This window comes from Anolis sagrei, chromosome 2 (genome assembly GCF_037176765.1).
Source record: "Anolis sagrei isolate rAnoSag1 chromosome 2, rAnoSag1.mat, whole genome shotgun sequence".
NCBI lineage: Eukaryota > Metazoa > Chordata > Lepidosauria > Squamata > Dactyloidae > Anolis > Anolis sagrei.
In genome coordinates, this window is record NC_090022.1 from 128795692 (window position 1) to 128821870 (window position 26179).

At 40.9% G+C, this 26179-nt stretch overlaps 1 protein-coding gene across 4 annotated transcripts in view; it reads right to left on the minus strand.

Annotated features, from left to right (window-relative positions):
• Nucleotides 1–17295: 17295 nt before the first annotated feature.
• The window catches only part of CYTH1 (cytohesin 1), a 67351-nt gene continuing 58467 nt past the window's right edge, over nucleotides 17296–26179 (minus strand). For 3 of the 4 annotated variants that reach the window (XM_060764365.2, XM_060764366.2, XM_060764367.2), the window contains exons 10-13: nucleotides 21422–21500; nucleotides 20925–20996; nucleotides 19578–19732; nucleotides 17296–19126 (exon numbers count right to left, since the gene is read on the minus strand). In XM_060764365.2, the coding sequence (XP_060620348.1) occupies nucleotides 19048–19126; nucleotides 19578–19732; nucleotides 20925–20996; nucleotides 21422–21500 (385 nt within the window). In that variant the 3' untranslated portion in view covers nucleotides 17296–19047. The remainder of the gene's footprint in view (nucleotides 19127–19577; nucleotides 19733–20924; nucleotides 20997–21421; nucleotides 21501–26179) is intronic. The other variant, XM_060764364.2, reaches the window with a different exon arrangement.

Genomic DNA, 26179 nt, shown 5'->3' on the forward strand with positions numbered 1-26179 from the left:
CCTTCGACAACACATGGTCTTAATTGTATCATGCCCTGCTTAATGTACTACATTTCATAGTTTTCAGCATCGTTTCTAGATTACAGTATTCCATGTGTAACTCTCACAGCTTTCCTGCTGCATCACCTTTTTCCTTACCAAACTCCTCTCCTTACTTGGGCGATCCCTTGATGTCCGAGTAGGATGGTCTTCCAAAGTCAGCGTTCTGGTGGGATCGTAGGTGACTGTGGAGCCCTATTCTTGATTGCATGTTCTACCACAGTGAGGGCACTGGTTTCCAGGTAGAAGGCGGTCTCGGTCAGAGTTGGCTTGACGCGCCTTCCTCCTGGCACGTTTCTCTCTTTCACCCTCCACTCATGCCTCCTCAAATTCTACAGTACTGCTAGTCACAGCTGACCCACAGCTGAGCCAGGGCTTCCCAGTTCTCAGTATCTATGCCAGAGTTTTTAAGGTTGGCTTTGAGAATAAATTAAAATACTGTATAATCTTATTACAACTACCCGTAGGACCTGCCTGAATACAAATATGCTGAGGGATTGCTCCTATAACTGATTTTCATGACACCAGCTCTCTGTGCTTACCTAGTAAAATGTCTCCTCTACATGAAATTTGGGCAACTGGAGAGAATGCTATTTTGACAGCAGACAAACCGCTATTCATTTCTGGGTGAGAGGACTCCTGGGCATACCTGAAGCAACACCTACAGAAATAACCATTGTACTTAATTATGTAGTGTGGGTGAATTACAGTAATCTTCTGATATTGCAGAACAAACTGAGGTTTATGATTTTGCTAGCCAATTGAAGATTTATTAATCTTGAGACATTACCATTCATAATCCTCTTTTATTCCCTCCCTCAGAACACCAGTTCCCAATTGCTGGCTCCACGGTGAATCAGCACTCTACACATGGTTGCTAGGCCTCAATTCACCATCCAGGATTACCAGAGTATGAAACAAACTCTGACAGTACCATTTGCTGCCCTCAAATCCAAAACGTAGAAAGCAGGATCAAAGGTCATTCCAGGCTAAGACCCGGAGAGTCATTACGCCTTGCTTCATAGAGCTTTGATTACAGAAACAGGCATGTCTATCACATTACAAAGACAAAACTACCTCTAATAAAATATGAGCAGCATGCTTTGACTTGTAGAACAAGAGCCACGTATAAGTGATTCACACAGTTACCTTGAGACCAATTTGCATGTTTGTGAAAACAATTGACCTCACAACCTCTGAGGATGCCTGCCATAGATGCAGGCGAAGCGTCAGGAGAGAATGCTTCTAGAACATGGCCATACAGAGGTACGATCAGCCTCCTCGCTGATGGTGTTTCGGAAGAGATTGAAGACATGGATGTTTAAACAAGCATTCGGTTAATCCGTTGCAACGAATTTTGATGACTAAAGGACTGGTAATCATGGACGACGAATTTTGGATTGTGATTTTAGTTACGAGATGCATGGGATTATTATTGGTGGCCCAATAATTTGTATTGTATATGTGTCTTATGTTTTAAATTGAATACTGTTTTTTAATTGTTGTAAACCGCAATGAGTCGCCGACTTAGGCTGAGATATTAGCGGTATACAAGCGTATAAATAAATAAATAAATAAATAAATAAATACAGCCCTAAAAACCTACAACAACCCAGTGATTCCGGCCATGAAAGCCTTCGACAATACATTTGAGAAGTGCCTAAGTATCTGAAAGAAACAATTGTTGCGTGGGTTTTATTTCCTTGGAGCCTTATGTATTGGCCTTAATAGGTAGGGAAAAGGGAGCTGTACTCCAAATAGTTTTCAAGAGCAGCTCCATACAAAGTGTATTATTGTCGTTTAACTGGGAGGTAATCAAGGCATGAACCTACCCTGACAGGGCGCAGTTGACACACCAATTAAAACTAAACAAAAGCTCTCCTGGTCACAGGAGTACTGCTGGGTCCAAAAGCACGTCTAAACTACCACAACCTGTTCTAAGCTACCAGTCAGAACAGGTTGTGTTTGCAATCTCAGGTCAGCTTTCCTGTTCATTGCCTTGCCTTGGTTAACTCATCCAAATATCCATCTCTGTATCCACTGTGATTCAGGACTTCCACGGTCTCCTTTGCATCGGAAATAAAAGAGTTGGGTATCCCTAACACACTGGTGATTCACAACCTTGGGTGACCTCCCTCCGCAGCCATCATGCCAATGTTGAAAAGCATTGGAGAAAGCATTGAGCGCTTTGGGACCCCACAGGCAAATTAGTCAGAAGAACTGCCATCTTCCTCTTCTGGACACATTCAATCAAGAAGGGCCAGAACTAGAGCAGCCCTAAAGTCCCATAGCGGTCAAATAGCCCTGAAGTATATCATGATTCATAGTATGACATGCCGCCATGCTCCAGCAGGACAAACAGGTACAGACTCCTCCTTTCCATTTCCCAAGCTGTCTCTCCCACAAAGTTAGGATTCAACTTGTAAATGGAAAAGATTCAAGCAATCTGTTTCATCCAAGAAATCCTGGAATCGCCACCAGTCACTTTGTCACCTTATTTGAAAAGGGGGTCCGTGAAGCTCTTTTACAAATAGTCTTACAATCGATTTGTTCAGAGGGGTTGGAACTTAAGCTGACTTCCCAAGAAGCATTGGAAACCTTCAGGATACAATTAGTTAGTTTTCCTCTGGGGGCTGTCATAAACCAAGATGGACATGAGAGAAGATGGCCTCACTTCTCCAAGCAATCTGTCCACCTCATCATATTGAATGTGCTGAAAGCCATCAAAATCCAACACGTATGTGCCCAATGATCTCCCCAGACTACCGACCATGTGGAGTCATAATCTGAATGAATCCAAACAAATCTCTCTGCAAAATACCTGACAAATTCATCACATTGTGTTTTTGATGGCTCCTCCTTGGCAGTTTGAAGTCTTTTTTTTTTTTTTTTGAAATGATTTTTATTAAATTTTTCACAAATCCACACAAGGAAAGAGGGGGAACAATATCAGAAAGATAGAACAGTAGGAAAGGGAAAGGTACACACAAAAAAAACAAAAACCAACAATACCTAACTAACATCTAGTACAGACACTAAAAACTACCCAGACTATTCTAAAATGACTTCCACTCCAACCTCAGGATCTTTTCAATACATTTCTTCACCTTAATGTCTATTCTCATCCCATTGTTTTTTCAGCTTTCTTTTCATAATCATATATAGGGGACCAATCTGTCCTCCTTAAAACTTTTCCATTGTTTCTTCTCAACAAAAAAGTTAGTTCATCCATGTCTCTTATTTCTTTAATTTTCTTCCACCATTCTTCAATACTCGGAACCTCGCCGTTCTTCCAGTTTTTGGCAAAAACCATCCTAGCCGCCGTTGTGCAATAAGTAAATAATTTATCTTCGTTCTCATCCAGTTTAAAATCAGCGTCTGTAAATCCCAGAAGATAGTATTCAGGTTTCTTCTTAAAACTTTTCTTTAATATTTTTTGCATCTCCTCATGAATAATAGACCAGAACTTTGTTGTCTCTTTACATGTCCACCACATGTGGTAAAAAGTGCCTACTTGCTCACTACATTTCCAGCACTTATCTGATACATTTTGATACATATGACTAAGTCTGCTCGGGGTCAAGTACCACCTATAAAACATTTTATACCAATTTTCTTTTAAGTCCATAGCATATGTATATTTTAATTTTTTATTCCATATCATTTCCCATTCCCCAAAGTGGATGGGCCTTCTTATATTTTCCGCCCATTTAATCATGAAGGTTTTCACCTGTTCTGTTTCTGTCATCCACTGGAGCAATTTATTATATAATATTGTAACCGTTTTCTTTTGCGTATTTAGTATTCTATCCCATGTGTTCTCCTTCCAATCAAAACCTATTTTTTGATCTTGTTTAAGGTATTCTTTAATTTGTAGGTAATTTAACCAAGTTATATTGCTATATAAAGTCTTTAATTGTTCAAATGATTTAATCTCCGTTTTCCCTTTCACTAGTATATCCTTGTATCTTGGCCATGTCCTCCATCCTAGTAATCTTCTTTGATGTGCCTCCATTGCTGAAATCCATAATGGTGTTGTTTTATAAAAAAGAGCTTTATATCTAATCCATGTCCGTAATAGGGAGGCTCGCACGAAATGGTTACCGAAATTTTTCTCCTTCGTCTCTCTATTATACCATACATACGCGTGCCATCCCACTCTTAGATCATAGCCTTCTAAGTTCAGGCACTTTTCTTTATCTAGAGTCATCCAATCCCTGATCCAGGACAATGCACAGGCCTCATGATAAGTCTTCAAGTCGGGAAATCCCAGTCCTCCTCTTGTTTTCTTATCTATTAAATTTGTATAATTAATTCTTGGTCTTTTTCCTTTCCAGACGAATTTCATTAAATCTTTCTTCCACTGTTTAAACAGAGTTTGACTTCTTATCACCGGTATATTCTGGAACAAGAACATGAGTTTTGGTAATACATTCATTTTTATCAAGGCTATTCTTCCCAGAAGAGATAATTTCAGCCGGTCCCAGTTCTGTAAATCCCTTTGAACCTTCTTCCAAACTGATTCATAATTATTCTTTAAGAGTTGTCCATTTCTAGCTGTAATCCAGACTCCTAGATATCTAATTTTCTTAACACCTTCTATTCCAACCTGTTGTTGGATCTTTATTTGTTTCTCCTTATTCACATTCTTAAATAAGAGTTTAGTTTTCTTCATATTCATCTTAAAACCTGCCACCTTTCCAAAATCTTCTATTTTATTAATCCAACTTTGTAGATTTTTCTCCGGATTTTCAATTGTACCTATTAAATCATCTGCAAATGCTCGTATTTTATATTCAAATTTACTAACTTTTGCTCCTTTAATCTTTTCATCTTCTCTAATCTTCTTCATCAGGATCTCCACTGCCATAACAAAAATCAATGGAGAGAGTGGACAACCTTGTCTCGTGCCTTTTGTAATTTCAAATTCTTGAGTCACTTGACCATTCACTTTCACTTTAGCCTTTTGAAATTCATAAATAGCATTAATTGCATTGTTAAATTTCTCTCCCATGTCCAACTCTTGTATCAAAATCTTAAAGAAATCCCAATTCAAATTATCGAATGCTTTCTCAGCGTCTATTGACAAAAGGGCAAATTCTTTCTGATGATTAGTCTCATAATATTCCAAAAGATCTAAGACGTTGCGTATGTTTTCTTTCATGTGTCTATTTGGGAGAAAACCTGTTTGTTCTTCTCCAATCCATTTGCTTAAAAAAGATTTTAATCTTGTGGCCATGATGTTTGCGAACATTTTATAATCCATATTTAACAAGGAGATCGGTCTATAATTTTTAATATCGTTTTCCGGTGAACCTTCTTTATGTATCACAGTTATTTCTGCCTCTTTCCAGGAGTCTGGAACCTTTCGATATTTCAAAGCTTCATTCGCTATAACTTTAAAAATGGGTATCAGCTGCTGTTTGAACGTTTTGTAGAATCCTGCCGTGAACCCATCCGGTCCCGGAGCTTTATCTACATTCATTTTGCTTATAGCTTTCTCAATTTCCTCTTCTGTTATTTCCTTATTCAATTCTTCTCTGTCTTCATCTGTTATTTTGTCTAGCTTCATTTGTCCAATATATTCCATAATATCCTCTTTCTTTATGTCCTCCTTTGTATATAATTGTGTATAAAAAGTCCGAAACTCCTCCAAAATTTCTTTGTCCGTTTTCAGGTCCTTGTCCTTGGTACTTATTTTAGCAATATGGTTAATTTGCCTCTTTTTTCTAACCTGGTTTGCCAACCATTTACCCGGTTTGTTAGCATTCTCAAAAGCCTGTTGCTTTAGAAATTTCATCTGTCTTGATTGAAATTCCAACTCCACATAATTTTTTTCCTGTTTCAATGTCACCAATTGTTTCTCTATTCTTTTAGATGGATTTTTCTTTAATTCCGATTCTTTCACTGCTATTTCTGCCCGCAGCTCATTTATTCTTTTATTTCTTTCTCTGTTCCTTCTTGCTCCTTGTTGAATGAAGTGCCCTCTCAAAACTGCCTTAAAGGCATCCCAAACCACTCGTGGCTCCATTGAATCTAATTTGTTTATTTGTAGATAGTCCTGGATTAATTTCTTAAAATATTCTTTATCTTCTTCCGTCTTTATTAAATTCTCGTTTAATCTCCATTTTCTATGGTAATTTTTTTGATTTATGACCATTTCCAGAGGGCAGTGATCTGATAAGTCTCGTGGCAGAATGTTAATCTCTTTCAATTTAGTAGAGAGGTTCCTAGTAGTCCAAACCATATCAATTCTAGACCAGGATTGGTGTCTATTCGAGAAAAAGGTATAGTCTCTTTTATCTTTGTTTCTACTTCTCCATACATCTTCAAGATCAAAATCTTTTTGCAAGTCCATGAATTTCTGAGGGAGTTTCCCTCCCTTAAGCTTCTTTTTCTTCAAACTTTTATCCATATGACAATCGACGACCCCATTGAAATCTCCTGCCAAGATCAGCTCGTCAAACTCTATTTCTTTTAGCTTAGTATTTAAGTATTCAACAAACTTTCTCTTCGGTCCGTTGGGGGCATATATATTACATACCAATATTTTGGAATCTCCAATTATTATTTTCACTGCCACGCATCTTCCTTCTGTATCTCTAAATGCCAATTCTGAATCTATTGAATCCTTTATATACGTAACCACTCCTCTTTTCTTTTTTTCATAGGCCGAATAGTATTTCTTTCCTAGTTTTTTATTCGGAAGATGCGCCACATGTTTATCACAAATATGCGTTTCCTGTAGCATTATTACATCAAAATTCTGTTTCTTCAGACTCCTCCATACTCTCTTCCGCTTCTGAGGGGAATTCATACCATTAATGTTGTTCGAGAAGCATTTTATTTGTCTCTCCATCATTTTATTTTTCCTTATCTAGTCCCAGTCCTGTGTCGCCAAAAGCCAATTCCGCTGTTGCAGTTACCGATTGTTCCGAACTCTGACCTCCTTTTTCTTCCTTTTTCCGTGGTGTCATTCTCTGTGGTTTTGGTTCTTTTACTAAAAAGCCATAGTCCTTTGGTGATTTATATCTTGCCTTTTTTGCCTTTACTCCTTTTCTTGGTGTAGATAGTCTTCTTTCTTCACCTTCCTCTACCTCTGCATCCTCTTCTTCTTCTTCTTCTCCTGATTCTTCTTCTTCTTCTTCTTCTTCTCCTTGCTCTTCATCTCCTTCCTTCTCTTTCATAAGCTTTTCGTAAAAAATCTTGGCCTTGTGTTCCGTTGTCAACCAATATCTTTCTTCCTTATATGTCACCATTATCCCTTCTTTTCTTTCCCACCTGAACCTTATCATTCTTTTCTTCAATTCTTCTGTCAGAAAAAAGTATTTTCTTCTTCTTGCTAAGGTCGCCTGTGGGAATTCCTTCAGAACCGCAATTTTCTTTCCTTTATAAAAGATTGGTTTTTTATTATTATTATAGAGCACATCATCTCGTACCTTCTTTCTTGTAAATTTCACTATCACGTCTCTATCTGTCTTGTTTCTTCTAGAATAAAATGATGATATCCGATAAACTTGATCCACTTCCTGTTCTAATTCGTCTCCCTCACATTCCAGGCAGTCTGCCAGAATTTTGATTATCAATAATCTTATATCTTCTTTATCATCTTCCATTATATTTCTGAGTCTGAGTTGAAAATCCATTTGCATTTGCAGTAATCTTTCTTGTTCTAGTTCCATTTTTTCCCTTTGTCTGTCCAATCCTTTTATTTTCTGTGTCATCTCCTTTTGCGTTCCTTCAATTTTCTCTTTAGAGGCTTTCAATTCTTTTACTTCTCCATCCAACTGTGTTATTTCTTTCCTTATCTGTCCGAATTCCTCTTTTATTTCTGTTTTCATTACTTTAAATTCTTCTGTCATTTTTGTGATTATTCCTTCTTGTTTCTTATAATACTCTTCATGTTTAGTCTTCACTTCTTCCTTCAATTCTGTTTTCAACGCATCTTGTTTTTCTGATATCTTTTTGATCTCTTTTAAGAGATTATCCATTTTAGGGTTTATATCCATTGATCCTCTTCGTGACTCTGCTTTACCTGGGGTTGTCATTTCCCAACTGCTTCTTATTTCCCAAAACCCTTTATTCTAATTACATCTATAATCAGTTATAATATTGGTTTTCAAAGCAGAAGTCCATTAATTAATTATTTGATTTCGTAGCCAATAGTGATATAAATCAATTTCCCACTTCTTAAAAATCTTCAATTCAATTATTAACAAGTTTTAAGACTAATTCATTTACTTATAATATTTCCACCCACTAAGATTTAAAAACTAATGCTTTAATTAATTTTAATTAATTTTATTTATTTAATTCTAATTTCCCCCCTTACTTAATAGAATATAAAAAAAACCAATCTACTTAATGATATGACACTATATTGTATAAGATCAATTTTGTATAATGATATATTGACTACTATAAATTATCAGTTTGTCAAAAATATGGAATTTCTGATAGGAAACACAAATTTCTTCTTCTTTTCCTCCACTTGAGAGCGCCAAAATATTAGATTAATCCTTTACTTATCTGTCTCTCTTTATATTTATTCCTCCAAAGGTTATTTATCTCCTAGTTCTCCTCCTTGTTATAATAACTTTCTTCTACTTCTCTTCCTGGTCCGATGTCGTCTTCTTCTCTTCCTGGTCCGTCGTCGTCTTCTTCTCTTCCTGGTCCGTCGCCGTCTTCTTCTCTTCCTTGTCCGTCGTCGTCTTCTTCTCGTCCTCGTATCTCCTCTCCGTTACTTCTGCTTAAGACTCTTGCCTTTGCGCCGCCACTCCTTTGCTCCTCCGGGTCTCGCTACGTCAATTCCTTCTCTGCCGATCTATAGCGTTTTTTCTCTATGGTCCAAGATGGCGCCGACTCTCCTTCCGCCCCGTCACTTCCTCCTTTCACTCCTTTCCGACCCCTCTTGATTCCTCTCTATTTCTTGGTCCGCCACTGTCTCCCGCCTTCCTGTTTCGTCACTTCCTTTACTTCATGCAGCCAAGTTGTTTATAGAGAAGGCTGGGATAGACTCAACAATAATGGCGTCAAGGTCGGTATTTGTTTATCTTTGTTTCTTCCGTCTCTAGTTCCAAAAGGAGCCTCAACTAGGATTGCATGGGGGGCTCCTTATCCTCCTTACTTCTTTTATAATGAATTAAAGTATATGTAAAAAATTAAATTCCATAGATCGGCTTATTTTCCATTAATTTGATCGATTTTCGCCAAATTTCCACTTATTCAATTTAATCCGTTGTCCAATTTATCAATTCATCAATTCACCTAGGTATAATTTATACTTCCTGTTCTTCTCTGTTTCTTTATTCTCCGTTCTTATTATTTATTTCTTCTCCAGCCTTCCTTGTCTTCCTCTTCCCTCCGTTCCTCCCTTCTTTCGAATATTATTAATTTGGGAACACTCTCCCGTTACCTGGGGTTGAGGTCTTTCTTTTTCCTTTCCCCCACCAGGGGTTTCTTCTGTCTTCCTTTTCTTCTATTTTGAAGTGGGTTGGCGACGGTTAGACAAGCCTCGCGGCTTGATCCTTGCGGGGTGGTTCGCTTCCCCTTCCCGCTCGGACCCTCTCGACCTCTCCTCCTTGAGGGTGGAGAGATCTTTGGGGTCTCAAGCGTCTTTGGGGTTCGCGACACCTTTGCGCTCAATCCGGCAAAGGGGGGAGCTTTTTAGCTCTACCTAACCACCACGACGCTGGTCCTCGTCGGGAGCTCCCTCTCGACGAGGCTATCCCGTCGCCATATCCACCGGAAGTCCGGCAGTTTGAAGTCTTGATAACCTATTTACTACATGAAACAACTGCACTAGATGGGGATAGTGCTTGTGTAAAAAAGGCAGCAAAGGATATTTTCTTTGTTGCATTCACTGTTGCACAATAGGATCCAAAATGAACCCTAACGAGTACTTGATTGATTTTATCCGGATAATTTATCTATCATCATTCTAGCAATTCACCCAAGTGCTTCATTGCCTGATCTGCTCAGATAACCAAGCAGCTATTATGCCAATTGCCAGGGATCATCTCTTTGTTCCACAGATCAACTAGAGTATCAACAGAATTACCAGCTCTAGCCACTGGAAAATCCCTTGGAGAATTCATAGGAATCCTTTCGCTCTAAAGGTCTCAGACCATTACAGAGTTTACCCATCCCTGCCAAGACGGGGAATTGCAGCAATCCATCTAAACCATATTACTGTTTTCTATCCATGAAAACAGAATTCTTCAGACTCCCCTACCTATTGATCACCCTAATCCTGGACAAAAAAAATGTAAAAACAGATCAAGAATGTGGCCTCTTAATTGGATGATCAGATACTTAATTTCAGAGTATGAACTAAAAGGCATGGCTTCACATTGATTGATATGTGCCTTCAACTCATTTCTGACCCTACGGTGAACCTATCATGGGACTAAGACTGTGTAACGTGTCCACCGTCACCCAGTAGGTTTCTGTGTCTGAGCAGGGAATCGAACCCTGGTCTCCAGAATCATAATCCAATGGTCATACTACTACACCATACTGGTCTAAAATGTCATTATTACATCCCATTCTATTTCTGCAAGATGTTCCACACTGTGTAATGAGTCAGCTGCTCTCCTTATTTCACCTCCCCTGTCCTATTTCAGTATGCAGATGGAGGGGCTTTTTTCCCACCCTGCTCACTGAGATCTACAGATAGAATTGCTAGGGGAGAAATGATACAAGTCAGAAAGCAAGATGATTGAACTCAAGAGGAATTTTTTTGTAGAAGTAGTATTATGTGGCAGTGAGGAGGCATCCTCCATTACATCTTTGAGATCATGTTTGATAGAATTGTTTTGGATGGTGAAGACCTCATTGTGGTTGAATGTGGCACGGAACCCACAGCCACAGATAAATATTTTAGGGACTAAAGTTTCTCCCATCCACAGCAACTGTGACTAAAGCTGCTACTTCCTTAACATTATCAGCAACAGAGAAATGAGAAATCTCAGATGCATCAAGATCAAAGGTGCTGGCAGTAAGTTAAGTGGTCCCAAGCTTTCAGCTTAGTTACATGATAAACGGACATGCTTAGAACCTAGTTGTGCTTTTTAAATTAATATCAGACTAAAATGAGTTACCTCTCCCACTCCTATCGCCACCATAGATATCAAACTAACACTCATCTAAATTTTCTACATGTCACTGCTAAGAGCAGTGGGGAGTAACCATAGATACTAAAGAATTTTTTTGCAAAAATTCTGAACAGTAGTATTGAATTTGTGTGCCCTCAAGTTGTTTCCAACTTATGACAGCCCTAATGAGAACCTATCATTGGGTTTTCTTGCCAAGATTTGTTCAAAGTGGTTTGCTTTTGACTCCCTCTGAGGCTGAATGAGTGTGACTGCTCTAAGGTCACCAAGTGGGTTTCCATGACCAAGCAGGGATTTGAACTCAGGACTCAAAAGAAAAAGAGTCTGGCAAATCAGACTGATGATTATTCCTAGAAAAGGTATCACCTTGTTGAAATTAGTTTTCTTTTGTGTCCTAAACCAAAGCTGTCACACTGCTACCATCTGCTGGCCATTACTCAGGGCAGTCCTGAGATTCAAAAATTGAACCACATTTCTGAAGAAGTACCTCTTAAAGCAAAGTGCAGCTCTCCACTTGTTTTTGAACTGCAACTCCCATAAACCCTAGCCAGCATAGTCAATGGTGAGAAATACTAAAAGTAGCAACCCAATCCTGTTTTATGGCCCAGTATTTAAACATCTAAGATTTCAAAAAACTTGCCTTTAGCTAATAGTCCAGTTATGCAGCAATAAAGCTAGTTAGCTAGCAGCAAAGTTAGCCAGCATCTCCCAACTCACCTGGTTGATGATTTTAAGCAGTAACTCAGATGTTCTTCAGTTTTGCTCAAAGGCAATATACAAGTGTCCTACATAGAAAATTCATTTCTGCAGAATCAGCAAATAATTGTTTTGAGAAGACAATGCTATTAGTTAACACTTACGTCCATCTTACCTACTTTAAAATGAAACAAAGTTTTATTAAATAAGTTTCAGACCAACTGGGAGGTGGGGGAAGTGAAGGAAGATAATGAAGTGCTATAGCTTTAGTACCAAATCTTGAATCTCTAATATTTCACTTACATACTTTAAAAAGCCACATTGTGATTTCAGTTTTGCAAAGTGTAGGTAAATCTGGCAATGAATGTCTTTAAAAAATAATAATAATGGCTTTTTAAAGACCGAATGCCTGGAAAATGGAACTGCCACAGTTCTCAGCCCTGCCACAAGAGTTAGAACTTCCCAAATCAACATTCTCATGATTTATTCTTCTCTGCGCATGTATGAATTCAGTAGAGAATTTTGACCTCCTCTGCTCTTGATTCTCAACACAGGCTTTGACTATCCAGGTTATTCCAATCTGTGTACATCTGAAATAAATCTGGAGTATATCAGATACATGGGAAATCTTTGGGCATAAACATCTAACCTAGTGGTTCCCAATCTTTTTTGACCAGGGACCACTTTCCAACATTAGTCCCAAAGGGTTACGAATCAGTTTTTGGTCAAATTTAGATTAAGTTGGTTATTTGGGATGCTGATTCAGAAAATTGCATGGATAGACCATATCAATTCAGCAACCCAAATAACCCCAGGAACAGGCCTAAAATTGAAGCCATCAAGACACACCCGCTTCCAGGTGCCACATGGAACGGCTCTGCTCAAAGGGGGGGGGAGGGAGGAGGAGAAGCAGCAGTCAGGAGGCTTGTTGTCATGCCTTTCATGGGTAGTCAGCCTCTGTTTTTCCGACATCCCTATTGCCTTGGCACTATAAGAGGACTTAGTGAGACCAGTCACTCTGGTTACAACGGTATAGTAACGGTGAGGCCGTGGACCATATTTTAGTTCTTGTCGACTACTGGTGGTCCATGGACCACAGGTTGGGAACCACTGATCTAACCACACACTGCATCCTTCTGAAAAGTGACACATTCCTTGCTTTGACTTCCTGTCTACAACACTGTGGTGTGCACAGCTGGAAAATCAGACTAAAAATGGTTGCCCATAGGCAGAACTAGTAACGTTCTTCTTTTGCTCAACTGAGCAATTATCTTGCATTTATGGTTTCTATTTTTTAGTGAATGCCCATGCCATTGTAAAGCCTTAACAATTACACTACTACTGATCTAGGACAACAATGGTGCCTATTTTTCAGTATTGGTCCAGAAAAAATGTTGAACAAAGAACAAGAGTATTGCAGCTGTCCCTTTGAAAATAAACAAAATGTGAGCTTTGAAGGGAAAGGCCAGATATAGGCAGAAAAAGACTGGGATTCTATTGGTGACAACAGGAATTATGAGTTTCATATATACTTACAGGAGGCATCTAATGCCTTGTTGCTCTAAAAGCAGTGACATTGATCCCAGGCTCATTCCTATAGGGAGATTAAGTTTTCCCAGTAGTTGTGGGCACTATAGGAAGCAGCTGGGCACAATGCCTACTGTTAAAAGTGTATTGGCAGAAATTTATACTTCACTAGCAGGAGGAGGGATTTCAACCACTAATTAAACAGATATTATTATTATTATTATTATTATTATTATTATTATTATTAACTTTATTTGTACCCCGCTAGCATCTCCCGGAGGACTCGATGCGGCTTACACAGGCCGAAGCCTCAAAACACAATACAGTAAAAACAACACAACAGTAGAAAACATAGCAAATCAATAAGTTAAGCAAGCAATAACGACAATAACAATACATCATGACACTTTAAAACTGGGCCGGCCAGCGCAGTGGGGTATAGGGTTAAAAGTGCTAGAGTGGTAGGAGGAGCATGGGAATAAAATAGTACGGTGTGCAGTAATGTTAATTGCGCTAAAGTGCTTCTAGGACTTGGGTGGGGATTCCTAATCTGAGAAGGCACATCGGAACAGCCAAGTTTTTAGGTTCTTTCTGAAAGCTGCTAAAGTAGGGGCCTGGCGAAGATCTTTTGGAAGGGCATTCCAAAGTCGGGGGGCTGCCACAGAAAAGGCCCTGTCTCGTGTCCCCACCAGGCGCGCTTGCGATGTGGATGGGATCACGAGCAGGGCCTCCCCAGATGACCGGAGCAAGCGTGTGGGTTCGTAGGTGGAGATGCGGTCACGCAGGTAGGGTGGTCCCAAACCGTTCAGGGCTTTGTAGGTAAGCACCTGCACCTTGAATTGGGCTCGGAAAATAAATGGCAGCCAGTGGAGCTCCTTAAACAGAAGGGTTGACCTCTCTCTGTAATGAGCCCCAGTTAGCATCCTGGCTGCTGCCCGCTGGACCAGTTGGAGTTTCCGAGCCGTCTTCAAGGGCAGCCCCACGTAGAGCGCATTGCAGTAATCCATTCTAGAGGTGACCAAGGCATGGACCACCCCGGCCAGATCAGCCTTCTCGAGGTACGGTCGCAGCTGGCGCACAAGTCTCAATTGTGCAAAGGCCCTCCCGGATACCGCCGACACCTGAGCCTCAAGTGTAAGCGACGAGTCCAGGAGGACACCCAAACTGCGGACCTGTGGCTTCAGGGGGAGTGTAACCCCGTCCAACACAGGTTGCCACCCTATACCCCGATCCGGTTTACGATCGACCAGGAGGACCTCTGTCTTGTCAGGATTGATTTTCAGCTTGTTCTTCCTCATCCAGATCGACACAGCAGCCAGGCACTCGTCCAGCACCCGGGAGGCATCCTTGGCATTAGGTGGAAAGGAGTAGTAGAGTTGTGTGTCATCCGCATAGAGATGGCACCCAACTCCAAAACTCCGGATGACCTCTCCCAGCGGTTTCATGTAGATGTTAAAAAGCATGGGCGACAGAATAGAGCCTTGCGGGACCCCACAGGTCAAAGGCCAGGGGTCCGAGCAGGCGTCTCCCAGCTTCACCAACTGGGTTCGACCCTCTAGGAAGGACCGGAGCCACGATAGAACCGCGCCCCCGAGGCCCATCCCAGAGAGACGACCCAGAAGGATACCATGGTCGATGGTATCGAAAGCCGCTGAGATGTCCAAGAGAACCAACAGAGTCACACTCCCCCTGTCCAGCTCTCTGCGGAGGTCATCCACCAAGGCGACCAATGCCGTCTCGGTGCCATGACCAGGCCTGAAACCAGATTGTGACTGATCTAGGTAGTTGGTATCATCTAGGAAGCTCTGGAGCTGGGAGGCGACCACCCGCTCCAGCACCTTACCCAGAAAAGGGAGGTTGGAAATTGGCCTGTAGTTACTCAGCACCGTGGAGTCAAGGGAAGCCTTCTTGAGGAGTGGACGAACCACAGCCTGTTTCAAGTTAGATGGAAAAATCCCTTGCTCCAACGATGCGTTGATAATCAATACAAACCAATCAACCAGCCCCTCCCTGGCTGATTTAATGAGCCAAGATGGGCACGGGTCTAGGGGTGAGGTGGTCGCTCTCACAGCCCCAAGAATCTCCTCCACGGTTTCAGGAAGAACAAGCCTAAAAGAATCCCACAAGGTTGGACAAGCAGATGTCTCCGTCACCTCTTCTGGTACTGCGATGAAATTGGAGTCAAGCTCAAGACGTATCTGGGCGACTTTGCCTGCAAAGTGGTGTGCGAAATCGCGACACCGAGCTGCTGGGTCATCAGTGACCTCCTCCACCACAGGTGGGTGGAGGAGTTCCCCCACGACCCGAAACAGCTCCGATGATCTATTTGCTGCAGACGCTATCCGGGTGGTCGTGAATGATTTCCTGGCCACCCGAATAGCCACGGAGTATGCCTTAAGAGAGGCTTTAGCCCGTGCTCGATCAGACACGACCCGAGATTTTCTCCATTTGCGCTCTAGCCCCCTTCTCGCATGCTTCATCACGGCCAGCTCCCCAGTGAACCAGGGAGATGGCCTGTCACGACGCAACGAGATGGGGCGTTCGGGTGCGATCACATCTAACGCCCTGGACATCTCCCCTGGACATCGTGGCTAATAGTGGGAAGATATGAAGCAGCGTAAAGGTGCTCACAGGTTACCATTTTAAAGGAAGATACATCATTTGCACGGAAGAAAACAGATTTATTAAGATGTGGAAATCACTAAATGTGGACTTTAATGTATATCCCTCCTAATTTACCCTGAATCTAGCAATGTCTTCTCCAAAGCTCAACCTAGATTTGCATTTACTTTTAACTTCTAGTAACCACAATAGCTAATTATTTAATCCTCTGAATCTGGCTCAGTTTAGCTACAATAATACTGCATCATGTACCCACCTTGCAGATCCAAAGAACTTGTCCAGGTAAAGTTGACATTAGCTAGCCACCAACCAGCAAGGTCACAATTGCACAATTCTTTGCTATTTCCAAACAGGTAATTGAAACATTGATAGTTTATTCTAAAAAGTAATTAATTGAAATCGTAAGGATCCTGCACTCTTCATTGTTACTTAAAATAGAAGTTGCAATTTTAAAGGCAACTTTAAACCATCAATTTCTTGGAACTAAGGTTTTTTTTTACCCTTTAGTTACTTTAAATACTGTACATATTCGTTGTGCATTTGACTGACGACCCCCCATGACATACGACCGGTATTGCAACCTAATTATCATTCAAGCTGGATTTCCTATATTACATTACTATTCAGATTTTATAAGTCATACTGAATTGTTTCTGCTCCTGTTAGATTGCTCTGTTTTAATGATATTTCCTATGCTATTATACATTTTCATCCACCTTGTTGAACCAATTACTCTTTAATCAGCTCGTATTTTTGGCCTCCCCGCCTTAGTTCTTTTGTTGCTTGATGCTTGTCTATTATTGTTTTGTTTGCTTTATGTTTTTAAATTGCATTTTGTTATTGCTCTGCTTTTAATTATATGTTTCCCTGGGCTTGGCCCCATGTAAGTTGCCCCGAGTCCCTTCGGGGAGATGGAGGCGGGGTAGAAAAATAAACTTCTTCTTCTTCTTCTACATACATCTGAATACTACAAGTGTGACATAAAACACATACTTTCTTCCTGTCCATCTTATTGTCACCTCAACCTCCACAAATGGGTATGAAGCTGCCAGGTGAGACTCCAGGATCAGTTAAGACTTGACTCAAGTGAAAGTCTTTCTCCATGGTTTGGTGAAGCTACATTCTCGGAATTATGGAACAAAAACAAAATTGTGCCAAAAGTGGAGTGAAGTTATAGTCATAATCCTTATACCTCTTTTATGTGGATATACAGGGGGAGAGATGGTTTCTAATCAGTTTCTTCCATGTAGAAAACGCACAAATAACAGTAGGCCAGAAGAAATGAGACAGTCAAAGGTGAGTTTCAAGCCAACTGTAAGATCAACTTTTATTTACCGCAGTTGCTCTGTGCTAGAACACAAGGTTGTGGTGAAACAAAACAAAACCCAAAAAGGAAGACGAAGAAAGGAATCAAAACAAACTGTAACCAAACTGTCTGACCTGAAGAAACTTCTCCCCTCCTCCCACATGCCCCTTGTGTCTCAGCAATGTTTGAGAATCCTGTTAAGTTTCACAAAAAACAATCTTCATATTTAAAACAAATATAAAATAATCTATGAGGAGAAAATATATACAGAGAGTATGTACACCTCAGATAAATAGGCTAATACTGAGATGGAGAACTGGAACTTGCCAAAAAGGTGCACAATGAGCTAACACGCCACAGGCTTTTACAAGGGAAGGAAGCTATCTTATGGTTCACCTCCCCATCCCCATTGCCTCCATGTTTCAGATAAAGGCCAGTATCTCCACCCGCAAAAAACTCTCTCCCCACCCCACCCCAGGTCTTCAAATAGTTCCCCAGCCAACAACCACCTGCTTGTGCTTCAGAACTACGATCTACTGCCTCTCACTGGTCCAGGGCAGCCTCCATCTTAAGCCACCAGACCCATCCTTACTGAAAGTGCAACTGGAAGCATATGCTACTAGAAAAACTAGAATCAGGTTTCTAACTCTGCTTTCTGCAGTACACAGCATGTGATGGTGTAGGTCTCTTCTTTTCTGCTTGTTCCTGCATCTACAGTTCCTCATGAGTTCAAACACAAACAGGGCTGCAGTATGAGCTACTGCAGGAATAATATCCTGCCAAACTGCCGAGTGTAATGGGGAACCAGCAACTGTTGGCCAAAGCAAATATAAAGCACCAACAAAGGTATGTCACCAGCCCTACCCCAAACTGCATGCATACCCACTGGCTGACACCATCACGGCCTTCTCATGATGGCACAGTGGCTTAAGTGAGCCCCCTGCTGACTTCACCCTGCCAAAGCATCAGAGGCAGCTTAAACAGATGCCCTCTAAAACGAAGGCAGTGCAAATACGGGAGACTGGCAGCCTCACAGCATTCACCCATGCCAGCTATTTGGGGCTGACATTCCTGCCTGTGCATTGCCCAATATGATTAATCTAAAAAATGTTAAGAGCCCCCCCCCCCAATTAAATGTGCATGACTCAATTGGTCTGGAGGAGGAAACCATACAGCCTGCCTGACCAAAGAACAAGGAATCGTGGCAAGACCAATTGCCACGAGAAACTCTATGCTTCGAAGGCAGAGTCTTATCCTCCACTGGGGTGCAAACTAATCTATGCCTTTGGCAGTCCATGGCCCATATCAGGTTCTGGTCTCAAAGAGTATCATTGTAAGGCCTGGCACAACTCACACTTCCCAATGGTAAATCAAAGGGGTACCCTTTGGGGTACACACAGCTTGAAGCTCTCTCTCTCCATCAGTTTGGGCAAGTGAATAAATTAACTGCAGTGGGTAGGAAAGACCTCAACAACCTTCTCCTTCTGCCACTTGGGCTACTAAGGATGTAGTTGCTACAAACCGCCTAGTTGAAATCAGAGAAATGGCATTCTCACAACTAAAGATTCGTGGCTGCCATACCTCCCAACTCTTCCTGCGCCCAAACAAGAAAAGAATAGCAAAAGCTGAAGCTAGTCCCCTCAGGGTAGCAATACAGAGCAGGCAATTCAGTGTAGTTCCTCATGTCCTCCAGTCTGGGAGGCTGCCCTGCCAACACTGCAGCTGATGGAGCAAGCCAGGAAACTAATGTCTCTTGGTGGAGGAGACCTTTTTCTTGCGTGCAGCCAGCATCTCATAGAATGGGTCCCGGCTAATGGCGGCTCTGGAGGGAGTGGGGAAGAAGAAAGCAAGAAAGCAAACAACATTAGGAAAAATCCCAAACTGAACAGAAATGCTCTGCAATTAATGCTCAAATGACTATAAGAGTACAGTAGAGAGTGACTTAACTAAAGGGAGCAGAGGAATTGGTTGGCTGTATCATGTATTACACTAAAGCCCCCCCCCCTCCCCTTCATTTTCCCTCTCAGTTCAAGCATATCTCCTAATCCCTCAACATAACTGACAAAGATTAACTAGGCAGTTAGAAGACGTTTCATTTTCTACTGTTGTCTTACCTTTTTCATTCAGCCAGGAGGCAGAGGAATGCATTTTCTTCCTGCTTCCACCAGGCATTTTGTCACTTCTTGTTATACCAAACTCTTGCAAACTCCCCAGATTCCTCCATTCCACCCCTGCACCTAATTTTTCCCCTTTCTTGCCTCTCCCACACTCACTTGATGCACTTGATCCATTCTTCCTTCTCCTCTGGAGTGGGTGCTGAGATGCGGTACACAGTGTGGTTCCCTTCCACTACACGGCCATCTGCCTCAGTCTTACAGGCTTTGATCACCTGGTCTTTGTTATCAGGTATATACAGCTCAAAACAGTTCTGCAAGAAGGGAAAAGGACTGGTAAACACACTTCTTCAAAATGATGTGAATTACAGGGATTTTAAAGACATTGCTAGTTATGGTCACAGGGATTCTGCTGCAATAATGCAATTCCTCAGGACCCACATATACAGGCAGGTAAAACAAGTAAATGTACAATTAATCATTGTTTTCAGTTTCATCCAAATTGTGAAACCATGGTTAAACAATCCCAAACAAGACAAGATATAAATAAATAAAGACAAAATAAATAAATAAAATAAATAAATAAGATATCAAAATATAGTTTGAAGTTTTAATATCTTGGTTTGTTCTGGATTAGTAACTATAGTTCCTATTTTCATTCAAACCAGGAAACTATGTTTAGCAGCTTTCTAATTTGATCTAGCATAAACAAAAGGGTTGTTCATATGAGCAAAAAGCCCATTCATCTGCCGGCTTAATATTGCAAGATACAATCATCCAAATACGGTAACAGATAATGTGGAACTGACATTTCTGTTCTGTATTTACTCCATGTAAATATGAACAATATTCTATGCAAAACTCACTGCCACCTGTAGAAATCTAGCATCTATTTTGCACCAGGTCCAGGGGTTACCCACGCCTTTCGCTCAACCTAGGAACCTGCATTTCTCAGATATCCACTCAGGTTTTTAAAGAAAACATTAAAAATATGCTCCTTTGAAGGGCCGTGGGGGCATTTTGTCTGGTTTTATGGATCCACTTTTTTTTCTAAACAGGAATTGTCATGCAGTCTACAAATATCATCTCTAGTTTTTCAAAAGGGTTACCCAAATACAGGCAAAATTCCTCTACTACATCTAGGATGCAGGACAATGAAGACACTACATTATTTTTTAAATAAAAATGGGTATGGGGGAGAGTTACATGGGCTGGTGAGCAACAATTTGAACTCAACTACGTTTCATTAATTATATTCCCTTTAAGGTAGTAAAGATAAGAGAGAACGTAAGCAGAGTAACAAAGAAAAGCCAAGTTGTGCAAAGATGCTCACTTTATATTACTTTTGTCTGTCATGGGAAAGAGGTATCAGGGTACCTCAATGTTCTGAGCGTTGACTAGTTTTCCCACACATTTTTTCAAGTTTTACAAGCAAAAAAGCACACAAAACAATGGTTCTTACTCCACCCACTCACAGAGAATCCTCTGACATCTGTATTTACTCACCGGCTTCTTAGAATCCTCCACCTCTCGGATACTCAGATTTTCTAGTGGGATGATGCCTCTTGGTTCCTTGTCCTGAAAAAGGATCACTCACAGATTCAGCAATAGCTTAGCATATTAGTTCTAATAAATATCACATACTTCTCCAGCCCAAAGCTGAACAGTGAGAAGATATTCCCTTTCAGAAAGATTAATCACAGAAGTTAATTCTAGCAGGGTGGCACTGGTCACATCAGTCCATTGTAGTGAACACATCAAAGAGACTAGAGGCACCTTAAAAACTAATAGATTTATTATGGCTCTACAAAAAAATCGCCAAAAAACCATAGCAATCAGTCATCTAAATCTGTTGTTCCATCCAGAGCCTCCCATTCTAGATATAAGAAGTTTCTCCAAATCATTCGATTTAGATTTAAAAAAAGTCAAAACAGACTGACAGCAACTTTGTTAAATGATTTGGGGGCTAGAGCACAATTGCTAGAGTACCCTGTGTCACTCACCGTGGTGTACTCAAAGTAGTAAAGGCAGTTGTCTGTCAAGATGAACCAGCGTCGTTTCCACGTCTTCACTCGGCCACCTACACAATGAAGAAGCAAGCTTGACAACACTTGCCCAGACCTAAACATTGGCCCTGGGTGCAAGAGCAGCTAAGGCAAAGGCAATGCTAGAGGCTATGTGCACAAACAGGCAGCATCAGAGTGAGTGGTGTCAAGAGCGCAAGCAGTGCCAGCCCCATACCAAGTAGCAGGTGGCTATATAGTGAGGACAACAGCTGGTGAGGGGTGTTTATGGTGGGGGCCAGTTGTTGAGAAGGGAGTGCCCTACTGTGTGTCACTGAGGAATGGTCACTGCTTTCATCACAGGCTTTGCAATATGCTTAGGCTCACCGTGAGCAAAGCTGTCATCCTTGCCAGCATTGCAAAGAAATCAGACACCATTCCACTCCCACCCATAGAATTTTGCTTGGTTCTAAATTGGCTCAAAGTTGATCCCTACCGTTTTAAAAGGAGATATAAGAGAGAAAGTAATGAATTTCTCCAAAACATTGGCAGCAATTTCAAACAGGTCCCTTTCTTCTCCCACTGTCTTTTTGGTACTTGCTTGTAGTCACCAAGAATAGTCTTTCCCAATGTTTACCATCCTAGGACACAAAGAGAGCTAACCAATATGCCAAGGATGAAGAGAGATTAATATTGTCCCCATCCTGTTTCAGTGTAGTTTTCAAGAAAATGTGGCCCTCAGGCATGAGAAGCTACATCCCAGGAAAAAGGAGATAAGCTACCAAGCAGGTATACAATTACAGTCTGCAAGTTGATCTCTTTCACACAACACAATTATACACTTTGATAATATTTTTATTTGTATGGCTGCTTCCTACCAAATCCTGGGATTGGTGGTTGGAGGATGCACTAGAACGATGTTGTCTGAGAATTTAGAATTGCCCTCCGTAAACGGCAAACTCCAGGATTTCCCATCATATTGTTGAAATGGAATCGTAGTGTTATAACTATGTCATATGAAAGAGTCTATGTCCCATGCTTACTCCAACTTTGCACCATCTGGATGTACCGGACTGTAGTTGAGAAAGGCTGCTGTGTCTAAACAAGATGTTTGCAGGCATGCTTTCTCTAATCCAGCTCTTTTCTCTATGGCAGGGGAAATTGACTTGGAAGTGCCATCCATTAAGAGGAGATGCCTTCATCCTCTCATGTGTAGAAATGGAGGGTCTCTTGTCCTTTCCTGATGTGGACCCTGCTCTCTCTGCCCAGGGTCAACTAAGAGTTTTAAGAAGAAAGTCAAGAGAAAGGCAAATGCAAATTTTGAGTATAAGATAAAGGTAGAGTACAAGCTTCTACAGAAAATGACAAGCACAACATGATAGTCCAGATCTCAGGTACTGTCAGGTAAGTCAATGCAGTAGGCTTTGTGTGTATGTGTGTGTGAACAATTAGTCTATGGAAAGTGTACCAGGTAACCAAAACTGTCTAACCCATTAAAGAACAAGATATTGTGATCCTATCACAATCTGAGGCTGTAAGACAGTACATTTTACACTCTGCATTTTGGAAAGAAAAGCAAAACCAGGAAGCAGTGGAGATAGGGGGACAGTTTTCAGTGCCCTCTATCAGGAGTAGTTACTCTCTTGAGTTCAGGTGAATGGAGATGAGCCAAGAAAAGATTAAAGATGCAGAGGTCTGCAAACCCACCCTGGGAAATGTTGACAGCCAACATACAACCACAGGCAACACAATAATGGAAATAAAGAAGCAAAAACCCAAGAACGAAAAAGAAAAAGCCAATGGCTCCAGAGTGCATGCCACAGTCCTCAGGGAACATAGAAACCCGCACTTGTTCAAGGACCTGATGTCATGTAATGGCCCAATTTATGGCTGCTCAGTCAATCAAGAAGAGCCTTCTCAGATGAGTCACTGCTGGAAACAGGAAAGGTTACTCTGCTCAGCAGTAGAGCACAAGGCCCTCAAGCTTGATTCCTATGATGTCCAGCTAGAATGATCAAGTAAGGAAGGGATGTAAATTGCTTGGAAAGTTGATACTTCTCAGTGTAGACACAATACTGGTCTTGATGAACAGGCATCCTTATGTGGTCAGTGGGAGATCCCTACGTGCCTGCTAGAAGGCCACACAGTGGAATGGCTCCTGGGAACCATTTTGCTACACTTCTTTTAATCCAAGGTTTATATAGACTACATGAACCAAAAATATGATTCTGAAACCCAAAAGGAATTTTACTCATTGAGGAGCTTTAACTGTAAAAATCATCAGATAATCCAGGGTTCTTAACTTGGGTGTACAAGATGATTTTTGGTGGCGCAGAGACTCCTGGCAGAGGAAGAACGCTCAAGAACTTCTGTAAATCATACAGTATTTCTTTTAAGCCTTTCCAGTTATTGAGATTTTTTTGAAAATACATAGCTGGCATTTCTGCTTATACAACACAGAAGGTAAGCAACTACCTTTAGGACACTGGAAGGTTATGGTCTCCAGGAAATTATTACAGAAAACTAGAACCTTGCCAATCATGGATTTACTGGATGACATTGGTCAGAACTTTATCTGCAAACTGGAAAGAGTGACCTACTTCACAGGGTTGGTGCAAAGATCATGGGGATAAAGAAAAGGGATAAGAACTATAAGAGGATTTGCAGTGTTACATAAATGGACTGATAGGAACCATGGCTATGAAACAATGGAGATTTTATCAGCCAACAACTGGTCCAGTATTTTAACCTGATGATGTCACCTGTGGAATCTACCTTCCATATAAGCAGGGCCCTTCCCTTCACCAACCAGAACCAGAGAATTCAATGACAATTAGCATGCATCACTTTAAACAGCATCAATATTGTATTAGTCTCTGTTAAACATGCAGGACCTTTGACCAAGGCTTCTCCAGTTGAAGACTTTAGTTAATTACTGGGCTTCTCTGGGCCCTTCCACACAGCCTTATAGCCCAGAATATCAAAGCAGAAAATCCCACAATATCTGCCTTGAACTGAGTTATCTGAGTCCGCACTCAGATAATATGGGATTTCTGCCTTGATATTCTGGGATGTAGGGCTGTGTGGAAGGGCCCTCTGTTTTAATTTTGCACTTTTTGCATGTGACTTTGGTGTTTCATTATTTTAATTAAAAGTGGCATACAATACTATAGATATACAATAATTTACACTATATTTGATTTAATTGTTTTAGAAGTTAAAGAGTTTGTCTATCTGGCTGGAACGCTACACAAATCCACATACTTGATCACAGAATCTAGCAGCATCTAGCCTAAACACAATAACTCTCTGGACCCAATCCCAAAAGTGCTCATTCAAGCTGAAAGCCAATCAGCAAACTTCAACTTTGGTGGGGGGAGACTTCCTGGTTCAGCCCTGTTTTGTTTCATATGTTTTCATTTGATTTTGTTGTACCCAACCTCGAGCTGTCAAGTGAGGCAGGTAATTTATTATTATTATTATTATTATTATTATTATTATTATTATTATTATCATGGAAGAGTGGGAAAAAATTAAGGATTGTAGGTGCTATCAATCAAACATCAGTTTCATTTAAATCTTGACCAAAATCATCAGCATCAACAAAGAGAACACTGTTTCCTTTCAGCCTAGCTTTGCCTTTTCGCCATAATGATAGTGCAAAAGATAACCTTGATACTGAATGTGGACACATGTGAGTTTTTAACCATTTGCTTAGAAACTAACCATCACTACTTTCAGTAGCAAGGTTAGTTTCTTACAACATCATTTTGTGCAAAACACTAGGAACAGGTCAGTATATGCCCTCTGAAGACACTATGTGCTGCTGAAAAGTCTGAAGAAAAGTCCTCGAAAACTCAAGGGGCGTTCAAATTCTATATGTGCATTGGAAAGAGACAAGGTAAGTCTGGAAAAGTTATCTTTTTGGAGCACCATTACTCAACATGATTACTGGCCATGCCAACTAGGAGAATTTGGGCAGCTATGTTCCCACAATGTAACTTTTCCAAGCTCTGGAGACCAGTAGGTACCATGATGTACCTAACAGTGTTATAGTGAGCATTGTTTGAGTGTTACTGTTTCTCCTCCTAGCAGAATTGCATGGTCTTTTGAAAGCTGATAGTTTGCTGGGGGGGGGGGGGGGATAACTGCAATTAACTTAGCCCGCTTCTACACAGTTGTATAAAATTCCACATTATCTTCTTTGAACTGGGTTACATAGTAGTGTGGACTCAGATAACCCAGTTCAAAGCAGATATTGTGGATTATCTGCCTTGATATTCTGGGTTATATGGCTGTGTGGAAGGGCCCTTAGTTGCTGGCTTTAGTACTGGTGTAGAGCTGTTCTCCCTGAGAAAGAAAAAGCCACATCTTCTGGCTGGATTTGTGACAGCTGTGCAGTCACTGTGGCTGAAATACAGCATAGAAAAAGGGCCCTTTGGAGTAACAAAAAGACAATTAAAGGCTCGGCAGGCCCTAAAGTAAGCATTTTGTGGAGGCATAAAGAACAAAAATCCACAAATGTAGTAGCTTTCTCTCCATTAGAACTTCATCAAATTATGCATTTACAAAAAGGGGCAGCATATCAATAGCAAGCTACTTTGAGAGTAATCACCTCACTGTTATGATGTTGCAGTCTACTTAACTCCTATTTCTCTAGCACAAATCAAGACACAGATCTTGTTCTGGGAATGTTCTAGCATGAATATTTCAATGAGTAGAAAGTAAATGGTTAATTCAGTCACCAAAGGAAATGCT